General features: G+C 40.6%; 3 protein-coding genes across 3 annotated transcripts; all 3 read right to left on the reverse strand.

The window, feature by feature from the left end:
* Positions 1-612: 612 nt before the first annotated feature.
* On the reverse strand, positions 613-4,255 carry LOC132993521 (putative nuclease HARBI1). The gene is made up of 4 exons (XM_061063401.1): positions 4,018-4,255; positions 2,386-2,934; positions 2,118-2,278; positions 613-1,639 (listed from the first exon to the last, which is right to left on the reverse strand). The coding sequence occupies exons 1-4, from the start codon at positions 4,180-4,182 to the stop codon at positions 1,207-1,209; spliced, it is 1,308 nt and encodes a 435-aa protein (XP_060919384.1). The 5' UTR covers positions 4,183-4,255; the 3' UTR covers positions 613-1,206.
* Positions 4,256-4,903: 648 nt separating this feature from the next.
* Positions 4,904-7,818, reverse strand: tpgs1 (tubulin polyglutamylase complex subunit 1). The gene is made up of 2 exons (XM_061063360.1): positions 7,289-7,818; positions 4,904-6,511 (listed from the first exon to the last, which is right to left on the reverse strand). The coding sequence occupies exons 1-2, from the start codon at positions 7,624-7,626 to the stop codon at positions 5,863-5,865; spliced, it is 987 nt and encodes a 328-aa protein (XP_060919343.1). The 5' UTR covers positions 7,627-7,818; the 3' UTR covers positions 4,904-5,862.
* Positions 7,819-8,197: 379 nt separating this feature from the next.
* LOC132993160 (inositol-3-phosphate synthase 1-A-like) lies at positions 8,198-16,766 on the reverse strand. Its single transcript, XM_061062839.1, has 11 exons — positions 16,609-16,766; positions 15,891-16,015; positions 15,645-15,806; positions 13,892-14,021; positions 13,074-13,267; positions 12,361-12,510; positions 11,563-11,778; positions 10,890-11,054; positions 10,687-10,800; positions 9,241-9,458; positions 8,198-9,111 (listed from the first exon to the last, which is right to left on the reverse strand). Exons 2-11 carry the CDS (start codon positions 16,002-16,004, stop codon positions 8,919-8,921), a joined length of 1,656 nt encoding a protein of 551 aa, XP_060918822.1. The 5' UTR covers positions 16,005-16,015; positions 16,609-16,766; the 3' UTR covers positions 8,198-8,918.
* Positions 16,767-20,089: the final 3,323 nt, after the last annotated feature.

The following is a 20,089-nucleotide window of genomic DNA, read 5'->3' on the forward strand; positions in this document are numbered from 1 at the left end:
CGCTGCAAACTGGGTTTTTTTTTTCGGGTAAGCTCGTCGCCCTGAAACAAGGTCGACACACACCAGTCTGATGCCGGAGCAAAGAGGAGGAGATACGGTGGTGTTGAGTGACAGAATGAGAATTACATGAAACAGGTTTGTTGCAGACCAATTGAATGAACGAGGCGGGTCCTTTGGGGTGGGATCTGACTCCGAGCGCACAGGTCGATGAGAATATGCAAAATTAAAGATGTAAGGGGTTGTTTTTAATAGCCTACAATTTTAGGCAGTGCATTGCTAAATTATGCCCACCGCCTCCTGTAGGCTATGCCCCGCACTACTAAAACACATTACTCCTAAATATAGTGCAAAATAGTGCTGGTTTATCAACACAGGAGATATTATAACTAAGTAGAAACCCACCAGTTCATCAACCTGCAGTGCAATTCAAGCAGCAGACAAAGACTGTGGCGGTCTTAGCTTTGATAGGAGGGACATCTTGTGGTCTAACTGTGTAGTTGCACGTAACATGCTGACAGTATTTCTAAAATAAGTCAATCTATATTCTACATAGGCTACATTTAGAGCCAAGGAGTGACACACATTAGATTTCAGAAAAACAGACAAACATACTTTGCATAAATTAGGCTTAATTACACACTGGTCAAAGGATGAAAGTATTGGCAGTTAGATAATATAATACATGACTGTTTACAAAAGACTTACTCAAAGAAAATAGGATATTTATATATCGGGATGTACAAATGTGTAAAACAAAGTAATCATAAATATCATGATCCGTTGTCCAAATCTTTTACAATAAAAAAAAGAGTTTGGTAGATGAAACATCGGTTGAAAAAATAAGAAACTTATCTGTCACGATCCCCTTCAAAAAGATAGTACATAAATCTGAGTGTTTTTCCTTTGAATGCATAACTTAGGCCATCTCAGACAGGGCTGAGGTCAAACCTGTCAGATTAAACTTCTTTCAGTCTTACTTACTTCGTCAAGGGCTGATTGATGGTGCATCTGGGTTCAACCATGCTTCAGGATAAATGCAAACCCAAGCGTCAATATTTGTGTTAACATTCAGCATTATTTACATGATAGCAACGACTGCATTCTGAAATGACCTGCTATAGAATGTCTAAAATATGTACTGGTAGTACAAGATTACTGAAATGGTTCCAAATATTCACACGTCAGTCTAAAAGTGAAGGGAGTTTTTTAGGCATTCAGCTGTTCAAAGTAGTCGCAGAATAGCTGTCGCACCTCCTCAGCAGGACTGTCGTCCATACTGGTCGAGAGGAGATGCTTGTGGCTGGGCTGAGGACTCTCAGCAGACACCACCTCCTCCTGCCACTCTGCCTTGAAGGGGTCTCCGTGGGACTCACACATGTTGTGCAGGATGCAGCAGGCTAGGATCATTGTGGGCACCACGTCCAGGCCACAGTCGTTCCTCTTGCTCAGACACTGCCAGCGTGCCCTCAGCCTCAGCAGTGCCTCCTCAGGCACACGCATTGCTGTGGTGAGCCGCCTGTTGAAGAGCCGCTGTTGCTGAGTCAGTGCTGTTTGATTAGCCCTCCGACCCCTTTCCTCAGGGTAAGCCTTCAGTAGCCAGTTCTGGAGAGGATAACAGGGCTCCCCCAGCAGCACATACCTGGACGCAACAGATGGTTTTCAGTTAGTTAAAACAGACACTAGTTGATATGGCATCTAAAAAAAGGGTCAGAATTTGACCACAACAGTACAAGTCCACTGTACACAGGGTTTGACAGACTCCCATCAGTATTAACCGGTCAGAGTTTTGACTCCTTTATGAATAATGATTTGGTGTCAAACTCTTTGATAAGATTTGAGATGCCTCATGGTATATCCAGGAAACTGATAGAGAAACAGTCGGACAGCACAAAGTGTACCCCCTACAACTTTCAATATAAAAACACAAACAACAGCAATATTCCATGGCTGGAGTTTGTCAAAGCCTGATGCCAGATGCTGTTTTATGATTGAAGAATTAACAAATGATACGGGGAGAGACTGACACTTCACTCCCTTCAAGGCAGAACAATTGCTTAAAGTATCATTCAGTGCCTGAAAAATGTGACAAACTATCATTCTGTTGTATCCTACTTTACCTGAGTGGTTTTCCCATGAAGATGGGCGGTGTGGCAGGTGACAGTCCGCCCTCTGCAGCTGTGGCCCACAACGAGGAGTTTTGTAAGATGTCAGTTGGGTCTGTCCCACCTGGGAAACTTGCACATACATCCCAGAACTGCCCCCGCCCGTTAACAGCCACCTGAAACATTAAAGACAAACAAAAAAGACACACGTCACCCAAATGTTACTGAAGACCACTTTGAAGCATTATTTGATTATTTGATGATAAAAGGGTGCCCGCACTACCTGTGACATCACGGAGAGCCAGCCGGCCGGATTGGCATAGTCAGAGGCGTTGTTTGATGGGGTGATGATAGCTGTATGAAGTGTTGATATGGCAGCAACACAATGAGGAAAGCCCCAGTTGGAAAGGAAGAGCTCGGCTGAGTCCTCCAGCTCCTGCTCACAGGGAGGCCGCAAATAGAGGGAGCTGAGGAGCGCCACAATGGCGTGACACATGTCTCGGACACACCTGCACACAGTGGACTTCCCCACACCAAACAGAGTGCTGATGGTACGGTATTCGATGTTGGACGCCAGACGCCACAGAGCCACAGCGACACGTTTCTCCACCGGCAGCGCCAGGCGGAAACTGGTGTCCTGGCGAGCTAGTCGAGGCTTAAGCTTCTCACACAGGTAAAAGAATGTCTGCCGGCTCATCCTGAACTTGTCCAGCCAATCAGACGGCTCAAATTCAGTCATCACTGTCCGCTCCCACCAGTCAGTGCTTGCAGTAGTGGTCCAGGGACGCGTGCGGATGTGGACATTGGAGCGGATGCCTCCAGCTAACATCATCTGGAGAGAAGAGGATTGACGGCAAAATGAGGAGTTATTTTAAACGAATGAACCAATTTTTCATTCAACCATCAATCTCTTACAAATGTTGGTTTTGGGGCTATCACTTTTCTCTCTGAATGCCGGATCTTTTTTTGCGATCAAATTTTTACTTAATTGACGTTTGCATACACAAATCAAAAGAGAGATAATCACAGGTTCAACTAACAGGTCAAAAAGTAGAGTGAGAGCAGGATATTACAGAAAACATAGCTTATTAACATTTTTTACTGCCAGATCTATAAAAATGTAAGCCACTTTCTCTTTAATGTGCCGCATAAATGAATCTTAGGCTATTACTATATAGGAAAAAGTATTGTTTTGTTTCTTTGACTGCAGTTAGAAATATACCAAATTACCTAATACATTTGTTCAGACAAATGTTTCACAAACATTACAAACACTAATATAACACAATTTTCTTTTTTCATACAATTAGGCTACAGTAGGCCTATAGTATTTGGTGGATGTTATATTGCCTAGCAGAGAGAAGACCTATGAACTCTTAACAATGGTGGTGACGCCGTGTTCATGTGTGCCTAAATAATTAATAAATGTGTCGAGATAAACAGCATGGGCGGTTCTAGGCAGGGGCCAACAGGGGCCAGTGCCCCTGTAACACTGATCTTGCTCCCCCCTGTGGCCACCCCTCCAAAAGGAAGAGCCCCCCTAAAAACACATACACAGTATTTGACTCACAATCTATTATTAAATTATGTTACTGAAACAAATATAAATCATGGTATTTTATCTTGTGGTATTTAATGATGTGTGCTATTATTTGGCATAATACATCTTTTTTTAAAGCAATCATCTTTGTCTATTTTTCACCTGGGTTTAATGTTCCCCTCTGACAAAATAACTAGCCCCAGTTTGGCCCCCTCAGTAAAAATGGTCTAGAACCGCCACTGACAAACAGAAAACATTAACATCAACTAACTAATAGGCCTAAAGCATTGGCTATGTCAAAAGCCTAACATATAGCCTACAACTCATTTTATATAGACCTATACAATGACAGAGATGAGAGAGGTAGGGACCGACCATCATCATCCTCCTCTGTCTCTGGAAGAAGTACTGACGATGTCTGATGCGTCTCTGGATCTCATTGCGCCTCTGAATGTTTAAATCGTTTATGTCTCTTCTGCGCTTCAGCAGCAGGTAAGGTATGAGGAACATCAAGGACCGCAGCTGTCCCTCCTCCTCCATTTTTAACCGCACAGAAATGCGCAACAAATTACATTATTTCCACGAAAAGTATGGCCTAATGTCTACAAAACGGCCCAGGTGTTGTAGAAACATAACAACGCCTGTCACTGTAACTTATAGTACTTCCGCCTCTTTTCTCTGTTTGTGTCTGATAGTCTGAGCACCAGAGTGGTGTTGCCATCTAGTGGCTTAACTTAAGTAATGGTTGGAAGACAGTTGCACACAATTCCAGGGAGCATTAAGCTAAATGAGGTAGCCTACTTACATTTACTAGCAGGGGTGGAAAGACTACAAGAATTAGTAGTAGAAGTATAATACGTGGTCTAAAAATAGACTGAAGAAAAAAGTAAAAATGAATTTGTTTAACATTTACTCAAAGTAGTAAGTGGGCTGGGCTACTGAGTAACCTGCTCATACCTGAGGGAGTAGGGGTCGGGGGTGCAGTGCAAAAATGACAAAAGAACCACGTTGTCTCATGAAAGGTAAACCTTTAAAACAAAGGTTCAGTACAGCAGCAATATTTGGATATAAAGTGGAATTACTCTGCTCCTTAGCATTTATTCATAAATATGTATAAAGTACCCATAAGCAAACTATGTAATATATTCCATAACATTTTTCTGCTACAAACCCTTCATTAGGTTAGCATAAACTGCCTAATAATTTGTAATTAGTAGTCAACAAAATGCTTGAAAATAAGAAAATAAAGTTACCAAGAATCTCACATTCAGCCTAACAAGATGCTTAGTTTAATTCACATTACATTCATCTATACACGTGAAAAGGAGAACTTATAACAGGTTTTTTTTATTGTATTAGTCAAGCAGTGTTACTTTCTTATTGAAGCATTTCATGACAAGGGTAAATCTGTATACGGCGGCCATTTTCTTTTCACATCACACCCCCATGGCGTGGCGCTCAAACACTGTTGTTCTGCTGTCTTTCAGGTAGTAAGTCATATAAGCATTCAGGAAATCTAATAAATCATTGTCATTCCAACACTAACAGATTGACCTGAACAGTGGTGGAGATGACAATAAAACCCCAAATACCTTGAGGGACATTGAGCCATTTCAGAGTAATACCGGGCTACTTAAGCATTAGCTAACATCACTGTTAGCCAGGAAATGGCCAAACGTTAACATAACCTCTAAAAGTGTTATAATATAGTTAAGGCTAAAGAGGTTTTTTTTGACATTGTGAAAGCATAATTTTCACAACTTATTTGATACAATTGAACAACAGCTACAGTTCGTATTAAATTTCCTGCTAACAATACCGTAATTTAAGACTTTCCAATCATGTAGTACAACACAGTCAAGAGGTTATGTGAGCGTATAACATTCCTAGCTAATGGTAATATTGGCTTGAATTTGGCTTACTGCAGATAGGTTAGATAACCAGTGGCTGAATGCTAAAATTAACTGTCGTCAGTGTGTAGCTAATAGATAAACAAATCGCTTTGTGTCTTTTACAGTTGGTTATAAATCAGAAAATTGTAACATTATCTTTAGATAACAAACGTTTATGCAAAATACAACCAAAAGACACAGCACTACAACATTATAACCAAATTCGAACTTCATAGGGAAAGAGGGGAATGGCCGCCATGTGGACTTGGTTGTTAGAGGTTTATTTAATTTGTGATAGATTTCTGTACATTCATCAGTTATGTAAAACCTAGGATACAACTTTCACACGAGCGATAAAAAGCTCTGCTGCAGCATTCTCAAACTCCTTAGCGTCCATATCACCAGCAGGGCCTCGTGTCTGGGCTCCAGCTATGGCCTGTGCTATCTTGTATGGAGAGATCTTGGCACTGGCCTCCAGGTAGCGTATAGCCTTCACGTTTACCTCCAAACAGGAGCTCGTTTTAGTGTTAGCATTAGGGGAGTTTGCATCACAGCCTTGGGAAGTCTCCAGGGCTTCTTTTAAGGTCCCCAGCACAGCCAGGCACAGGGCCCGAGAGGCAGGCCCTACATCTGGGCAGCACACTTCAGCATAAAGCCTCTGAGCCTGCCGGATGTAGTCTGAGAAAACTGCACACGTGAGCACACCGTGACGGAAGATGTCATAAAGTACGGCCTCGTGGTCCTGGCAGTGGAGGCGACGGAGTAGAGGGGCAGAGGTGGAGGCAGGGACACCACCCTCGCTGCACAGACACTGCAGAGTCTGTGTGTAGAGGCCTCCTCTCACTCCTCCTCCTTCTCCAGTTGGGCTGTCATTGCCGGAGCCATCAGGGCCTTCAGGAGCCTCACCAGATTGTCTCAGGGGCACGGTGAGATTCAAAAGGTCGTAGGCCACGCGGACATTGTTACTAAAGGCAGATCTGGGGGAAAAAACAAGCACGACATTAACAGAGGGCAAATTTGAAACTATCGCTATAGCATACTAGACATCGAAGTTAGCAAAATTGTGGGCGCAACTTGGCGCAACTGCATTAAAGATTGTGATCTTTTTACTTATCCAAACACCTTTTTTTTTTATCATTATGTAGACATATCTTTGTCATTCAGTGAGGTCTGAGGAGTGCATTCAAAGAGGACATGTTTCTGGAGAATAATGTTCAAGAAAAGTAAAGGAAAGTTTTTGAAAATGTTTTTTATCTTTATAATCTCTTCATGATCTTACATGAAATGGCCCTCGCCCTTTAAGTGAAGATCTGTGTGTAACTTTCAACTATATAGCGGATGGAAATACATATTTATCTCTGGATTCAACTGACGACTTTATCAATAGAAAATGAGTTTGGAAGTAGGTTGGCATGATTTTCTGTCTATGAATCTTGTACATTTCTGTCCACATGCTTTGTAAATTATCCTTTTTAGGCCGCCTTTAAGATGACTTAAGGGTTAAAAGACCCATCAAATTTCAAGGTTAAGTTTTTTTCATACAAGAACAGCGAGAAAATGTGCCCAAAACAGACTGCTTGGGAAAAAAAAGAAGTCTTAACTAACAGACATCGGGGTGACAAAGACATTTCTGCATAGCTCCGTTGTTTACATGTCTCCATTTGAGCAGTGAGACAATAAAGGTTTGATCACAATCTCTACTAGGCTCTAACAAAAGAAGCATCCTAGCACCATGAGACATTATGCCCACACACCTCTTGGAGTGATGTGCCAGCCGCAGGTGCCACAGCGCCCGGTTGAGATGCTGCTGCTCCTGCGCGCCTGCGCTCACCAGGCCGTTGCTTAACTGATCCCCCTCTCCGTATCCAGCTGAGCCGGTCTCTGACACAGATGCGATGTTGCAGAAGTGGTCTGCCAGGAACCCTATTGGATCGTCCGATCTGGCCTCCACCATCTTCAGGATGGCCCCGCGGAGCAGCTCTCCCACCCCAGCCTGCATCAGAAACTCCCTGTCGCTGTCCGATTTGGTGGCTTTGCCCTCAGGCATCCCCGGAGGAGTCGCTCCTGACCGGCGCTTCTCCTTGTCCGCCATTGGTAATGACGCACCGTGTCGCAGTTACGGCAGCGGAAGTGATGAGACCGGACGGATGACAGGAAACGGACCAACTGGTACCGTTTGTTTTGGTAATCAAAATAACACATAACATGTCACCCAAAAAACAAAACAAAAAACGATCATAATCGGCGACAAAGTTCCTTCTGGAAAGACTTGCCAATTGAACCTCATCACTAACACTCTCCTCTGTGGTCTGGTTGCTAGGGTCGTTGCTAAGGCTGTGTTTGCAGGGGCGTGCGAGGGGATTCTGCAGCCCAAAAAGCCCCATTTATTAAAATGATGCTGCAATGATTTGTTTAAGCACCAGCCCAAAAATAATATAGAATCCCCCCTCCCCCAAAACAAAAAAGGTTGCATGATACTTAATTGTCTGATCACAAGCTTTTTGTCAAAGTCCAGATTTGGCTCTCGTTATTCCAAAGGTTTGCATCCATTCAACCTTTTCATGAAAATGCATTCAAATTTAAACTTACCGTAATACATGCCTCAAAAAGAGAAAGATGTAGCCTCTTCCAAAGATTAAAAAAAATAAGATACCACAAATGAGTTAAGGTCTAACAATGTATTCAAATGTTTATTGTACATAAACAGCCGGCTTTACCTTTAAACAAAACACTCCTTACTCCATCCATATCATCTGCCAGTTAGCTAAATCATATGGAGGGCTAAGAAAGGCAGCGACAGACAAAAACACAAAATAGAGTACTTTGAAAAGAGATGCCCCTCATTCTTTTGTAATTGAAAAGTAGCTGTAACAACAAAAACAAAGTACAATCCTATTTATTTTCACAGCTGCAACATCAATATAATATTTTATGGTTACACATGTGAACCTGTTTCAAAGAACTTCTGTTGAAATTGTATTTACATTTGTTTGACAAATGGGGGAAAAAAGTCAAATAAAGATATAACTAAGATGAACACAAATTTAAAAAGCTGCATTTACTTTTTAAATATTAAATACATGGTTAATCATAAATAAAAACAGACATACATTGTCACAAAATTGGCTGCCTTTAACAGTGTTGTGTGGAGTACAGACTCAAATAAATGAACCTCTTCAAGGCTTAGTAGCTAAATGTTAATCACCACTAGTCTCATAGAAGACTTGCTGTATATTTAAAGATGTCAAGTTTACTCTAAACGCAAAGCTATGGAATCAGTGTTCCTTTAGTTTTTATGTTATGATAGCTTGTGGGCTATTGGTCTCAGTGTTACAGTCCAATTAGATTTCAGTTCCATCTTGGGGTAGAGTGCTGTTTTTGCTGTCATATTGCAAGTGCTACATCATTCACATGTGCACAGAAGCCGTTTGTTAGAGCAATATGGTTCCCGTTGGTGAGGGCAACTTTTCCCAAAGCAGCCTTGTTGACGATGTGGTTGTCATATGGGGGTAGGAAGTCTCTCTGCAGCTTGTGCTCCAGCAGCATGTGGTTCTGAGGAGGAAGGCCCAGACATGCTCTGAAAAAAAGAGACAAAGGAGAGTGCTGTCAACGTCTGTCTCTGAAACACAAGAATATCACACCAGACTGAGCCATTTAAGCATCATTCTGTCTGCTTTTGAGTAAGATCTCACAGTTCTGTCCATACCTCAAGATGTTTTCTATGCAGGCCCTCTGGCGGAAGTAGGCGTTTACCACTGGGGTCCCTGATGGCACCAGGGGTGCTTTGCAGAGGAAGGAGAGCAGTGCTAAGACACTGTGGAAGGACTGGAAGTCCTCCTCTCCCTGAGGCCGGACAGTGACACGCTGACAAAGCTCTGTGAGCATCACCAGGTCCAGGATGATCGGGCTGGCAAGCAGAGAGTCCTGTTGAAAAGACAGATATATACAAGGTGTGTTTAATAGTATGAAAGATTTCAATCAATACCGACAACTCTTTTTAGTATTGCAGGTCCAAGCACATGCAGGAAGTGTATCCAGCATACAGGAGTGTCATTTTTAATTCTTTTTCAGGCTGTAATCAAATCAGACACTTTGGGTTTCAAGGTTTAAACTTCATCTACACTTCAATCTTGGAACCCATTTAAAATCAACGTCTCATGAACTATACATTTACGTTTAGCGATTTAACAACCAAGACTTTATTTTCCGTGCGGTGTTTACGTCTGCAGCATATACGCTGTCATGTCTTGGTCCATTACATCGGCTAGGGGAGCGTCCATTCATCTGTTTTTCGGGAGTCTCAGTTCTAGTAGATGATAGTTATACATGGGCTTCACTCTGGCAACAACACCAACAATGCAGAACACAAAGTACAGAATATTTATGTATAATCTGTAAATTGAGATCATCCACACTTGTGCATGTTTAATAAAAGTATATTTTGAAAATTCTTTGATTGTTGTTGGTTCCTTTTTGACACTTATTCAAGCTATACTTAAGTTGGTTAAATTAACCATAAATCCAGTATTTTTCATAAGAGAAGTATGTCTGATATGTACAAAATGAAACATTTTCTCCCTCATTACACTGACAATGTTAAGCATTTGTGTGTGATTGAAAAATCTGTCTATATTATGTTGATTGTTTTAGTCGGTTTTTTTGTACAAAAATAGGTGAAATCCTAGGAAACATTTTGTCAGGCAATTTTTGAGTATTATTTTGTCTTCTTTGATTCTGCCACTAGGGGGTGCCAAAGTTTGAAATGTTCAGATTTTATTTATTATCTTGAGTCATATTTAAAAAAAAAATAACTTGACTTAAATGTTTTCTTAAAATATTGACCATGTGTGTAAACATAAACAGGTTATTTTATTTGTAGGAATGGCTGTGGGTGGGCTTAAAATATGAGGTAGTGACCTGCAGATGTCTCTTTAAATTAGCTCCGAGACATGTAAGGAAGGATTAACATTAAGCTCTGGCAGTCCCCAGACTCCTCCTCTACCACTACAGCTACAGTCCGATAAAGCAGGAAAGGGTTAGTGGTATGTGGGGTGTATGTAGCTATAGCAGTTAATAGTGGCCTCCCACATTGGAAGGTGTTTTGATTTTATACAAATTGAATAACTATTTAGTCGTGATTTCAAACACTGACCTCACAGGTGTTGTGCAGTGCGATAGTATTAGTCCCTCCCATCATTATTTCAGAGGTGTATTCATCCATGGCACGCTTGCTGTCTCCCACATAGGGGACGTATTTAATCACCACCTGAAACAACAAACACAAGCAGTTGAGAAGTCTGAGGTTCAAACATTAATACAGAGCTCACTATCTCTCTGTGCGTCTGAGTCACTCACACAGTGGTCAGGTTTTTCTCCGGGCTTGTACAGTATGGGGTTCGACTGCACCATGTCATCCACCACATTGCTTTTGGACACCTCTTTGGAATGGAACTGCTGAGGAGCAGACAGGTTCTTCCCGTCGTTGTTGCCAAGGTGATTGTAGCTGACGATGGCGGTTGGCTGTGAAGGGCAAGAGGAGCTTAATAAAATAATAACAGACGCGGTACAAGGAGTTTGAAGGCTTGAAGGCATGTTGAGCTCATATCATCTAGGGCAGAGGTTCTCAACTGGTTGAGCCTCAGGACCCACTACCAACTCCTTCATCAACATTCACGACCCACAGAAAGCTGCTCTGCGACCCAGCTGAGATGATCTAGTAGGACAATTAGATTGTTTCTGTGTCTAAGTTAAACAAACCGTGAGTTAAAGGATAGAGGGAGTTGTGTTGTACAGAGTGATTCAAGTTTCACAATGTATTCCCTTTTGATTATTTCAAGTGTTAAATGGGACCAAAATAAATTCCTATTTCCAAAAAAAAAGAAGTGATAATTAATTTTCAATTCCAATGAAGTAAACAAGGTTTTATGTTACAAGCTAGTGGGCTGATTTTAATCTATTTATCACGCCCCCTTCTCTTGAGCTGAATGTCATGTGACTTAACCTTGAATTCATACTTTCTTAGTCTTACCTTGATACCTGCGCTGACCAGAAAGTCCACAAGCACAGACTTGATTTTGGTCTGACCAGACTTGAAGTCATCTCCTCCGATGAACACGCCTCTCTGCTCAGCCAGTTCTACAACTCCAGGTACAAAGGTGTTCTGTGGAGAGCCGTTGATGTAGGCACACCCCTCCAGTATACTGGCAACAGCAAAAAGAGAGGAGGGAGAAACCTCTGCTCCACTCTGATGGAAGCAAGGGGGAAAACACGCTGTTACAAAGTATCTCATCATGTTGTCAAGAGGGAAAAAAAAACTTAACACACAAAGCCTCATTTCCCCTGAGACTGTCTTCACATCATCTCTGTTGCACAGCTCTATTGTGTGCTCCGGTTTTAAAATAAGCTTTGCTGAAGATCACAAGTCTGTGAAATAGTGTATTTAAGCTGACAGCAGTACAAGCACGCTGAAGACAGGAGATAAAATAAAATAAATCACCCATGAGGGGAAAATCATAATTTTCTTCCCCTGATCTGATATAAAAGGATACTATTTCAGACTCATTGTGGAATTTCATCCACAAATCCACAGTGAATTGTAAGGAGAGCTAATCTTTTCATCCTCTAAGCTTTATTAATCACGAAATGTGATGGAGGATTACTGCTGGTTCTCTGAATTAAGAGGACATTCAAGTTTACTGGGTGATTCACAACTACAACAGATTGTTGTTTTTTAAGGACTAAAAATGCCTACGTACTGGATATTGCCATTATTAATATTATTTCTAAATAAAGCCGTTTTAAAAGACTTTAAGGCTCATTCTCTCACCTGGATTGCAGCTAGCAGGTTCTTTGCACTGTCGTGGACTCCAGGTCTGACATCACAGAAGCGCTCAGTATTAGCAGTCCACAGAACGATGACTTTGTCCACACCACTCAACTGATGGAAGTCCCTGATGTCAGCCCTGATCTGCTCCACCTGAAAGACAGTTTGCTATTAGAGTTACATACAAATCACAGAGCCTATACCAATATTACTAACATTATAGCGACTACTTTTTTAGAAAGAAAAGGAAGTGGTTGCAGGAAGTTAATAATGTGACAATAGCACATCGAATGTGCCAAGTCAATGTAGCAATCTGTGTTTTCTGATCATACATTTTAAGGCATTTTTTTTTAATCTAACATTAAGTTGATAAAGAAACTATATAAAGATACTGCTAACATTGAATCAGCTTCCAGTGCATAGATTGTTGTCTGATAGGACTTCTTCACAGCCAGATCAGTGATAGCAGTTGTATTATATCCATAAAAGCGTACCAGTACACAGCTGTTAAAAATTCTTAATAATGTAGGCCTATACATTTTTGTTTTAATTGCATCATTATCTGACATGTCCTTAGTACTGGCAGACACTGAGTTCTGTAAATCAGACGGAAAAAAAAAGGCATCCCGACAAATACCACAGCATTAAATGAAATACATTGTTTAAAGAGGAGACTTCAGTTTTCCAGATCAGCTCGCCCATCGACCAAACATTACCTGCTCTGCCATGGTGCCGGTGAGGACATTGTCTGCTCGACTCTTCTGGTTTGCGGCAATGAATTCTGGGGTGTAGATGGATGCTCTGGGTTTCATGGAGCTCATGTGTGGTCGCAGCTGCTCCTGTAGAGACCAGTCAAGTACCTGAGCTCTCTCCATGGCACTGCCAAGATCCATTGATGAGATATCCCACCCTAAAAAACACAAACAAACCCTGAGTAAATAAAGATGGTGCTGCACTCAGTGTTTCCCCTATGTGCATCTAGCAGCGGCTTTGCACCGCTACTATATGACCTCCGCTGCTTGGACTCCAGCTTATCTCCTTAGAAACTAACATTATTACTAATTTGCGCTACAAACTCAGATGTGACAATCGTTTATGAAATACATTTTTCATTTTCTTTGGGAAATTTCGGACTCCTCCCATCTTTCACCATTACCCATGGGCCAGGTTATGACAAGAATTTTTTTTTTTTTTAATTGCACGCAACTAAAACGTTGTTCTACTTCACCTCCGCTGCTACAACTCCAACCTAGGGGAAACACTGGCTGCACTGCTTAGATATCTGTCGTTCTTTTACATCTAAATGGGCTAAACTACTGACTGTGAATCAACTGTGGCAGATCTAAAAATAGCTCTTTCCTTATGAAGTAACAGACTAGACTCTGACCATCCTCGCCTTATAGAGGGGGGGGTCCTCTGAAGCTGTCTTCAGGTCAGATTTCCCCCCTGTTAACTAACTTCCTCTTTTGCATGCAGTTCTCTCTTTCTGTGTCATAAGCCAGAGCACAAGGAGACTATCTGTTACTGTCCGTACCATCAAAGACAATATCATCAGGGTGCACCATGGGTAGGAGGTCACGAAAGGGAACGTTGACATCACCCTCGAGCCCTGATCCGAGACACACAGTAGATGCCTGCAGGAATGAGCCGAAGTAGTTTGCTTTCTGAAGAATGATGGACAGAAAGAAGAGGTTAAAAAAAAATAAAAATAAAAAATCACAAAATTCAATCTGTTTAAGTAGTTCATTTTCAAAAAGTCATAAAGAGTATAAAAACAATATTAAACCCTATAAACAAGAGTAGGATGGCCAAAATGGAAAACTGCAGGATAGAGGTAATATGTTCGACCTTATAAGGGAATTTTCCCAAGAACAAATTCAGTTGAGCTTTTAACACTCCACTGAACGTGTCAGCATAACCAGCTTATAATGAGTCTCTTCCACAGCATCATGGGACGTACAGTAGGCTATATTTATAAAATAGGACAAGGAGGTTCACTATTAGCGCCCTCATGGCAGCTTTATTCCATTATATTCCTGCTATAAAGAGTTCATTCACCATCAGGACCTTTGAGCACATTTTAATAGAAGAATCTTAGTGGTATTTGCATGCTTTAGCAGCTTAACTAAACGCCTGTATTTTAAAAAGGGATTACAAGGGATCATTTTCTGCTTTTGCCTACCTTAAGGCAGCCAGTGGTCTGCATTCATTAGTACAGAAATCAATGTGCAAGTTAATCCACATCAAAGTAACCAAAGTTATATAATCAATGTTACATTTGGGGGGACTCATAAAGTGAATTACCACCAGGCAGCAACCCCATGTTTAAAAATGAAGCCAGAAAAAAACTGCAGTTTGTCGAGTGTCCGCCATTCACTGTAAATATTAATGGTCGAAGCCTGAGGGACGTCTCCCATCTGTTACGGCAGGGGGGGGGTCCATGCTGGAAGCCCTGTCTCAGCCCATGTTCAGGAAACCTAACGACAGGCTGAGAGCTGGAGCAGAGGCGGGTTTTAAGACTCTTGACGAACCATTACATCAAGCCCACCTGTCAATCATATCAGCTACGTGCCTAACTATGGATAGCAACTTCAAGTATCATTCAAAAAAATCAGAATGGAGCCATTTAATAAAAATTCACCCCCCCCCATACAGTGCGTGTCCATGATGACAATAACTAATCAGACCCATGTCGTTTTTTTGTACCAGGCTGTAAACATGTTGATTTCTGCTGTAAAAAGCAGCTTTTTTGGGCTGTGGTGTGACTTCCAGTGTTCCTGGAGCTGGCCTCAAGCAGACACTCAACAAACTGCAGGATTTTGCACTTCCGCATTGGCAGAAATGAACATATTTAGAGCCTGGTTCAAAAAAGGATTTTGTTCTGATTAGTTATTATCTTCATCAGTACACACTGTAGTGGGGCTGATTTTTTTTTTTTTTAACTCATCCTTTTTGATTTCATGAAGGATACAAGTTACGCATAGTTGGGCGCATGCTTGACCTGTATGACGAGCAGGTGCAATGTAACGGTTTGTCAAGAGGTTAAAAACCCGCCTCAGCTCCAGCTCTTAGCCTGTTGTTAGGATGAAACAGCATTTCCAGCATGGCGACCGCCACCGACAGGCTTCCAAAACCCCCTGCAGATGGGTGACTTCACTCAGGCTTTGTCCATTCATATTTTCAGTCTATGATTACCACCTCTTATGGTACGGGTACGTTGGCCGTTTTTCCCACCTTGTACTGATATTATTATATAGGTACAGGTGCATTAGTGTTCCTCCACTCACCTTCAGCCCTGTTTTGGTTCTCCAGGTGAGGTCCAGCTTATTGGCCAGTACTGCTGCAGTGACTGTGGTCCCATTGTTGCCTCCCCAGCCCACCAGCATCACACCCAGCCGGGGCACGCGTCTCTCTGTGCGAAACGTCATCTCAGTAGTGCGTGGGGTCACCTTATATAATATTTAGAAAAGAAAATAAGAGGCAGGCTGCACAAATGACATGTGTGTGTTGTTATGTAAAAATCGTACACTTACAGTGACTTTGTTCCCATCTCTTTGTACTGATGACGTCTGGTAGGAATACTGAGACACAATGTGTGTATCTGTGTACTTCACATTAGGGCTGTTGATATGAATGTTCACAGACATGGCTGATGATTCTGCAAAGACATAGAAGAGTGAAAGGCTCAGTTAACAGAACTAATGTCACTGCATGTGGAACCGAGCCCCGTGCATTCCAATAAAAGCTGCTCAGTGGAACATGCAAAGAAACGTGGACTTCCGCGTTACTGTGCCCATCTGCTTTCATTAAGTCTACAAAATATCTCTGTAATTACATTTCGTTATTACACAACTCTTAGGACCTCGTTATTTTAAAAGTGGTTATTCAAGTGGTCGTATTTGGGAGGTTTATGTACCTAAAAATACGCAGCATGTGTGAAAGAAGTATTTTTGAGCCCAAAGGCATCACGTGACGCTGCAATACCAGATTTGGCCACTTTTTTTTTTTTTTTTTAAACGCTGTGAATCATGGCGCACTTCCTGGGGCTACTCAAGCTCACCGGCTTTTCTAACATGAAAAGGGAAAACATACATTATGAATCATATTCCTTGCCTCCGTCGTCGGACAAACTCTAAATATGACTTATAATAGTCCTTCCAGAGTATGTTTCCTCTCTATGAAAAACGTAGACACAGTTACGGTAATGAATGAATGACTGCCCTCATATGAATCAAACGAAACACCTCTCACCTTTTTCCACTTCACAAGTTAAAATGCCACTTCGCTTGGTCGGTGTCCTGGCGTGTTTCGCGGGCAGTTCTTCGTCTCCTTAATGGGAAGTTTAGCTATCTTTACTTCTTGTCAGAGCGGTTTGCTGCGTGTTACCCTTCTCCTCAGATTGGGTGCGGACTAGTAAATCATCCTCCTACGTTTGACGTTTTCCACACGAGTGCCAATCAGAGCGCTCGTTCTCCTGTTACGTAACGTACGTAACACGCAAGGATGAAGCTTGACAAGTAGCAACATCCAAGATTCTAAAGACCAAATATCTCTTTTTGTTTCAGGCTGCATACTGTGTTTACTCTCTGAACCTTAAAGACTTTGTTTGTTATTATGATAATAATAATTATCTTAATCCAAAGAGACTCCAATGATTAATATATATTCTATGTCTACTAACCCAGTAGCAATTAAATTATTTATTTTATTTTTATTTAACCAGGAAAAGTCTCATTGAGATTAAAAATCTCTTTTACAAGAGCGTCCTGGCCAAGACAGGCAGCAGCACAATTACAGGGTTTCAGACATAAAACACTGAACAACAATGAACATAAATACAGGAATCACAAAAAGAACCATTCATCAGAATCTGTCATAAGTCATCAGCAACAAAGCGATCAAAAAAGGTTAGTTAAACAATTTATTAAAGGTATGGGATTACGCATTCATATTTGATCAATGTGTAGCCTATAATTTCCCCGTGTGTGTTCAGCCAGCTATTATAGTTTTTTTTTAATGTGAAATAAAGTGAGACATAAAAAAAAGTAGATGACGTCAAATAATGTGACAAGGGAGACGTGAGACCAAAGGGAGAAAAATAAGAGGTAGGTTAAATGATTCAAAAGATAAGACATGGTTTCACAACGGAGCTGATAATGAGCTTTAAGTATGAACACCGTAGGAAACCTTTTCAGTCACCCACCTTTCATCATAGACAAACAGATAAAGCAATCAATCAGGGCCAAGAGTCTTCTTGTTTTAAATAATCAGACAGCTGACCTCATTCAAAAAGATATTGCGTTATACGTGATAAAGACCAACTTAATGCACAAAAGGGTAAAAACAGGGTGAGTAACATAACATTCCTTATAGAGAAAGCTTCAGTGTTGTGGACTTTAGAATTTGACATATCCAATTTACTGGGTTTTTTTTGTAGGTTTTAAGATTGGTTGGAAATTTCCATTGGCCTTACAAATAGATGTTAACCAGCTCAAATAATAAATAAAAGGTATAGCCTATGCATACAAATTCACCTAAAGTATTTGTGGGATGTCAAAACTATACATTGTAACATTGTGGAGGTTTAAAAAATATATTTAGTGACCACCTCATTTTGTGATTCAGCAGATGCCAGTGTTTTCCCTGAATTATTACAAAATATTTATTGGTGATGAAGATGATTTGCCACAGTAACAAACAGTCACAGGATTTGTGTGTTACTGTCATTCTGATGTGTGGTCTAATAGTAGCATATTGTTTTACTTATTGTTCTGATGTTTTTCCTGCTCTGAAAAGTCTTCCGACTTTGTTATTATACCTTTATCATTGTGATGTGTAGTCTGACTGTGTCTGTGCCACTAGAAGAACAACCATCGTGACAAAGTCAGATCACAGAACCACAGGTAAAAAAAGAGTCAGATGACAGATCAACAATGTAAGACGACACATCACAACAACAGGTATAAAGACACAGTCAGACATCACAACGAGTGACACTAACCAGAGAAGGATAGATCTTACTCTAATCCATCATGAGCACAGAACTTGGCAACATTTAGCAAAGTTACAATGGCAAGGAAAAACTGCCTTTCAACTGGCAGAAACCCCAAGCAGAGACTGTGCTGGGGTTGAGAGGGGATTGAGGGAGATGCAGACAGAGAGAGATCGAGACGAACAAACAGAGCAACAACAATAACAACAATTTATAAAAGAAAAGATATAAAGCTACAGTGCAATGCCAGAAGAACATTGTATAATAGACTGATCATTATAATATTAACATAGTAACTGTAGGATAATGAAATTGAGAAGACTGATATTAGTAATTATAGCAGTTGAAGTCGAACAGCTTTAACATTTACTTACACATAAAAGATAATAGACATGAGGCTGATATAGTTGTTGGATCAGGTAGATCCACAGTGACAGGCCATCCACACCAATGACCCAGAGGAACCTTTGAGATAAGGGAGCTCAGGAACTGGTATACATGAAGACATCAATGTGTCCTGGTGGAAATATATTTTTGTTAAAAAAAAATCAATTTTCTTTTAGACGTAAGCATTTCTGTATGCTACATTTAAGCCGCCAGGTGGTAGCCTATTGGTTCAGTGTGGTGGACTACAAATCTTTTCATTCCTTATAACACTTTTGAGTTGTTTCAATTGTATTTTGTGCATCCCAAGTTAACGATATATAAAACTGTTAACTTTAACAGATGGACTCTCCAAAGCCACAATATAATGTTCATATGCTAAATGATTAACTGTCTTTGAGTAGCTTCAGGCTTTTTTCTTTTAAAAAAAACTTCTTGATTAATATATGCCAAGTTAGAATCATCAGAGCATTCCCTCCAGAGCTCCACAAGTAGGTTTGCTTTAACATTTGGCCTAGTCTAGAGCTACAAATAACAAATATCCTTACAATTGATTCATCTTATATTGAATTGTTTATTTGATAAATGCATCTATCTTTTGGTGAATTAAACCGTTTTCCAGAGCCCAATCTGTCTCTTTCACATTGTTTGTGTTGTCCAGTAGTGTCCATAGTCTAAAACTTAGAGATATTTAAGGTATCATCATGCAAGATAAAGGAAATAGAATAACACTTAATTTTTTTTCTTGGGGAAAATCGAAATGATTAATCATTCCTCAATATTTCTTGCTGAAAGATGTCCTTACCATTTTTGCTTATAGTTTGCAAACCAACATAAAATTCCATATGTATTTAATATAAGTTACAATTGTCTGATATTTAATATAACTTCATAACATACACTATATTTCTACAATTCTACAATTCACTTAGCAGACGCTTTTATCCAAAGCGACGTACATCAGAGAGTAAGTACAACACAAGCAAGGATCTACAATGTCAGTAAGAGCAAACGATCAGCTTTGAGTCTGATTGGACACACAGGTGCTCACAGGCAATGCACAGAGGCAAAGCACAACATTGACGGCAGTTCTTGAGAGCTCTAATCAGTATAGAAACTATCTTATAATAGAATAGAATGTCTTTATTGTCATTATACAATTGTACAATGAAATTATTTGGCTTCACCTTTAAAGTGCACACACATACAAGCATCCACAGCTAAAGACAACAAAAGAAGAAAATAAAAAAAAGGAACTGTCATTCAGGTAGGATGGGCAATGTATGGTAGGAGTTATTTACAGGTGGTAGCATAACAGAATATAAATAGATATTGCAGAAATATAAAATAAATATA

The sequence above is a fragment of the Labrus mixtus genome, chromosome 18 (assembly GCF_963584025.1).
Source record: "Labrus mixtus chromosome 18, fLabMix1.1, whole genome shotgun sequence".
NCBI lineage: Eukaryota > Metazoa > Chordata > Actinopteri > Labriformes > Labridae > Labrus > Labrus mixtus.

Coding starts and splice junctions, on each gene's coding strand:
- tpgs1 (XM_061063360.1), bottom strand. CDS start 7,626: ATGGCGGACAAGGAGAAGCGCCGGTCAGGAGCGACTCCTCCGGGGATG. Junction 6,512..7,288: donor CTGGCACATCACTCCAAGAG/GTGTGTGGGCAT, acceptor TTTTTCCCCCAG/ATCTGCCTTTAGTAACAATG.
- LOC132993521 (XM_061063401.1), bottom strand. CDS start 4,182: ATGGAGGAGGAGGGACAGCTGCGGTCCTTGATGTTCCTCATACCTTAC. Junction 2,935..4,017: donor GACAGAGGAGGATGATGATG/GTCGGTCCCTAC, acceptor TCTTCTCTCCAG/ATGATGTTAGCTGGAGGCAT. Junction 1,640..2,117: donor TTCATGGGAAAACCACTCAG/GTAAAGTAGGAT, acceptor TGTTGCGTCCAG/GTATGTGCTGCTGGGGGAGC.
- LOC132993160 (XM_061062839.1), bottom strand. CDS start 16,004: ATGTCTGTGAACATTCATATCAACAGCCCTAATGTGAAGTACACAGAT. Junction 14,022..15,644: donor GAACCAAAACAGGGCTGAAG/GTGAGTGGAGGA, acceptor ATCATTCTTCAG/AAAGCAAACTACTTCGGCTC. Junction 9,112..9,240: donor TGCATAGAAAACATCTTGAG/GTATGGACAGAA, acceptor TCTTTTTTTCAG/AGCATGTCTGGGCCTTCCTC.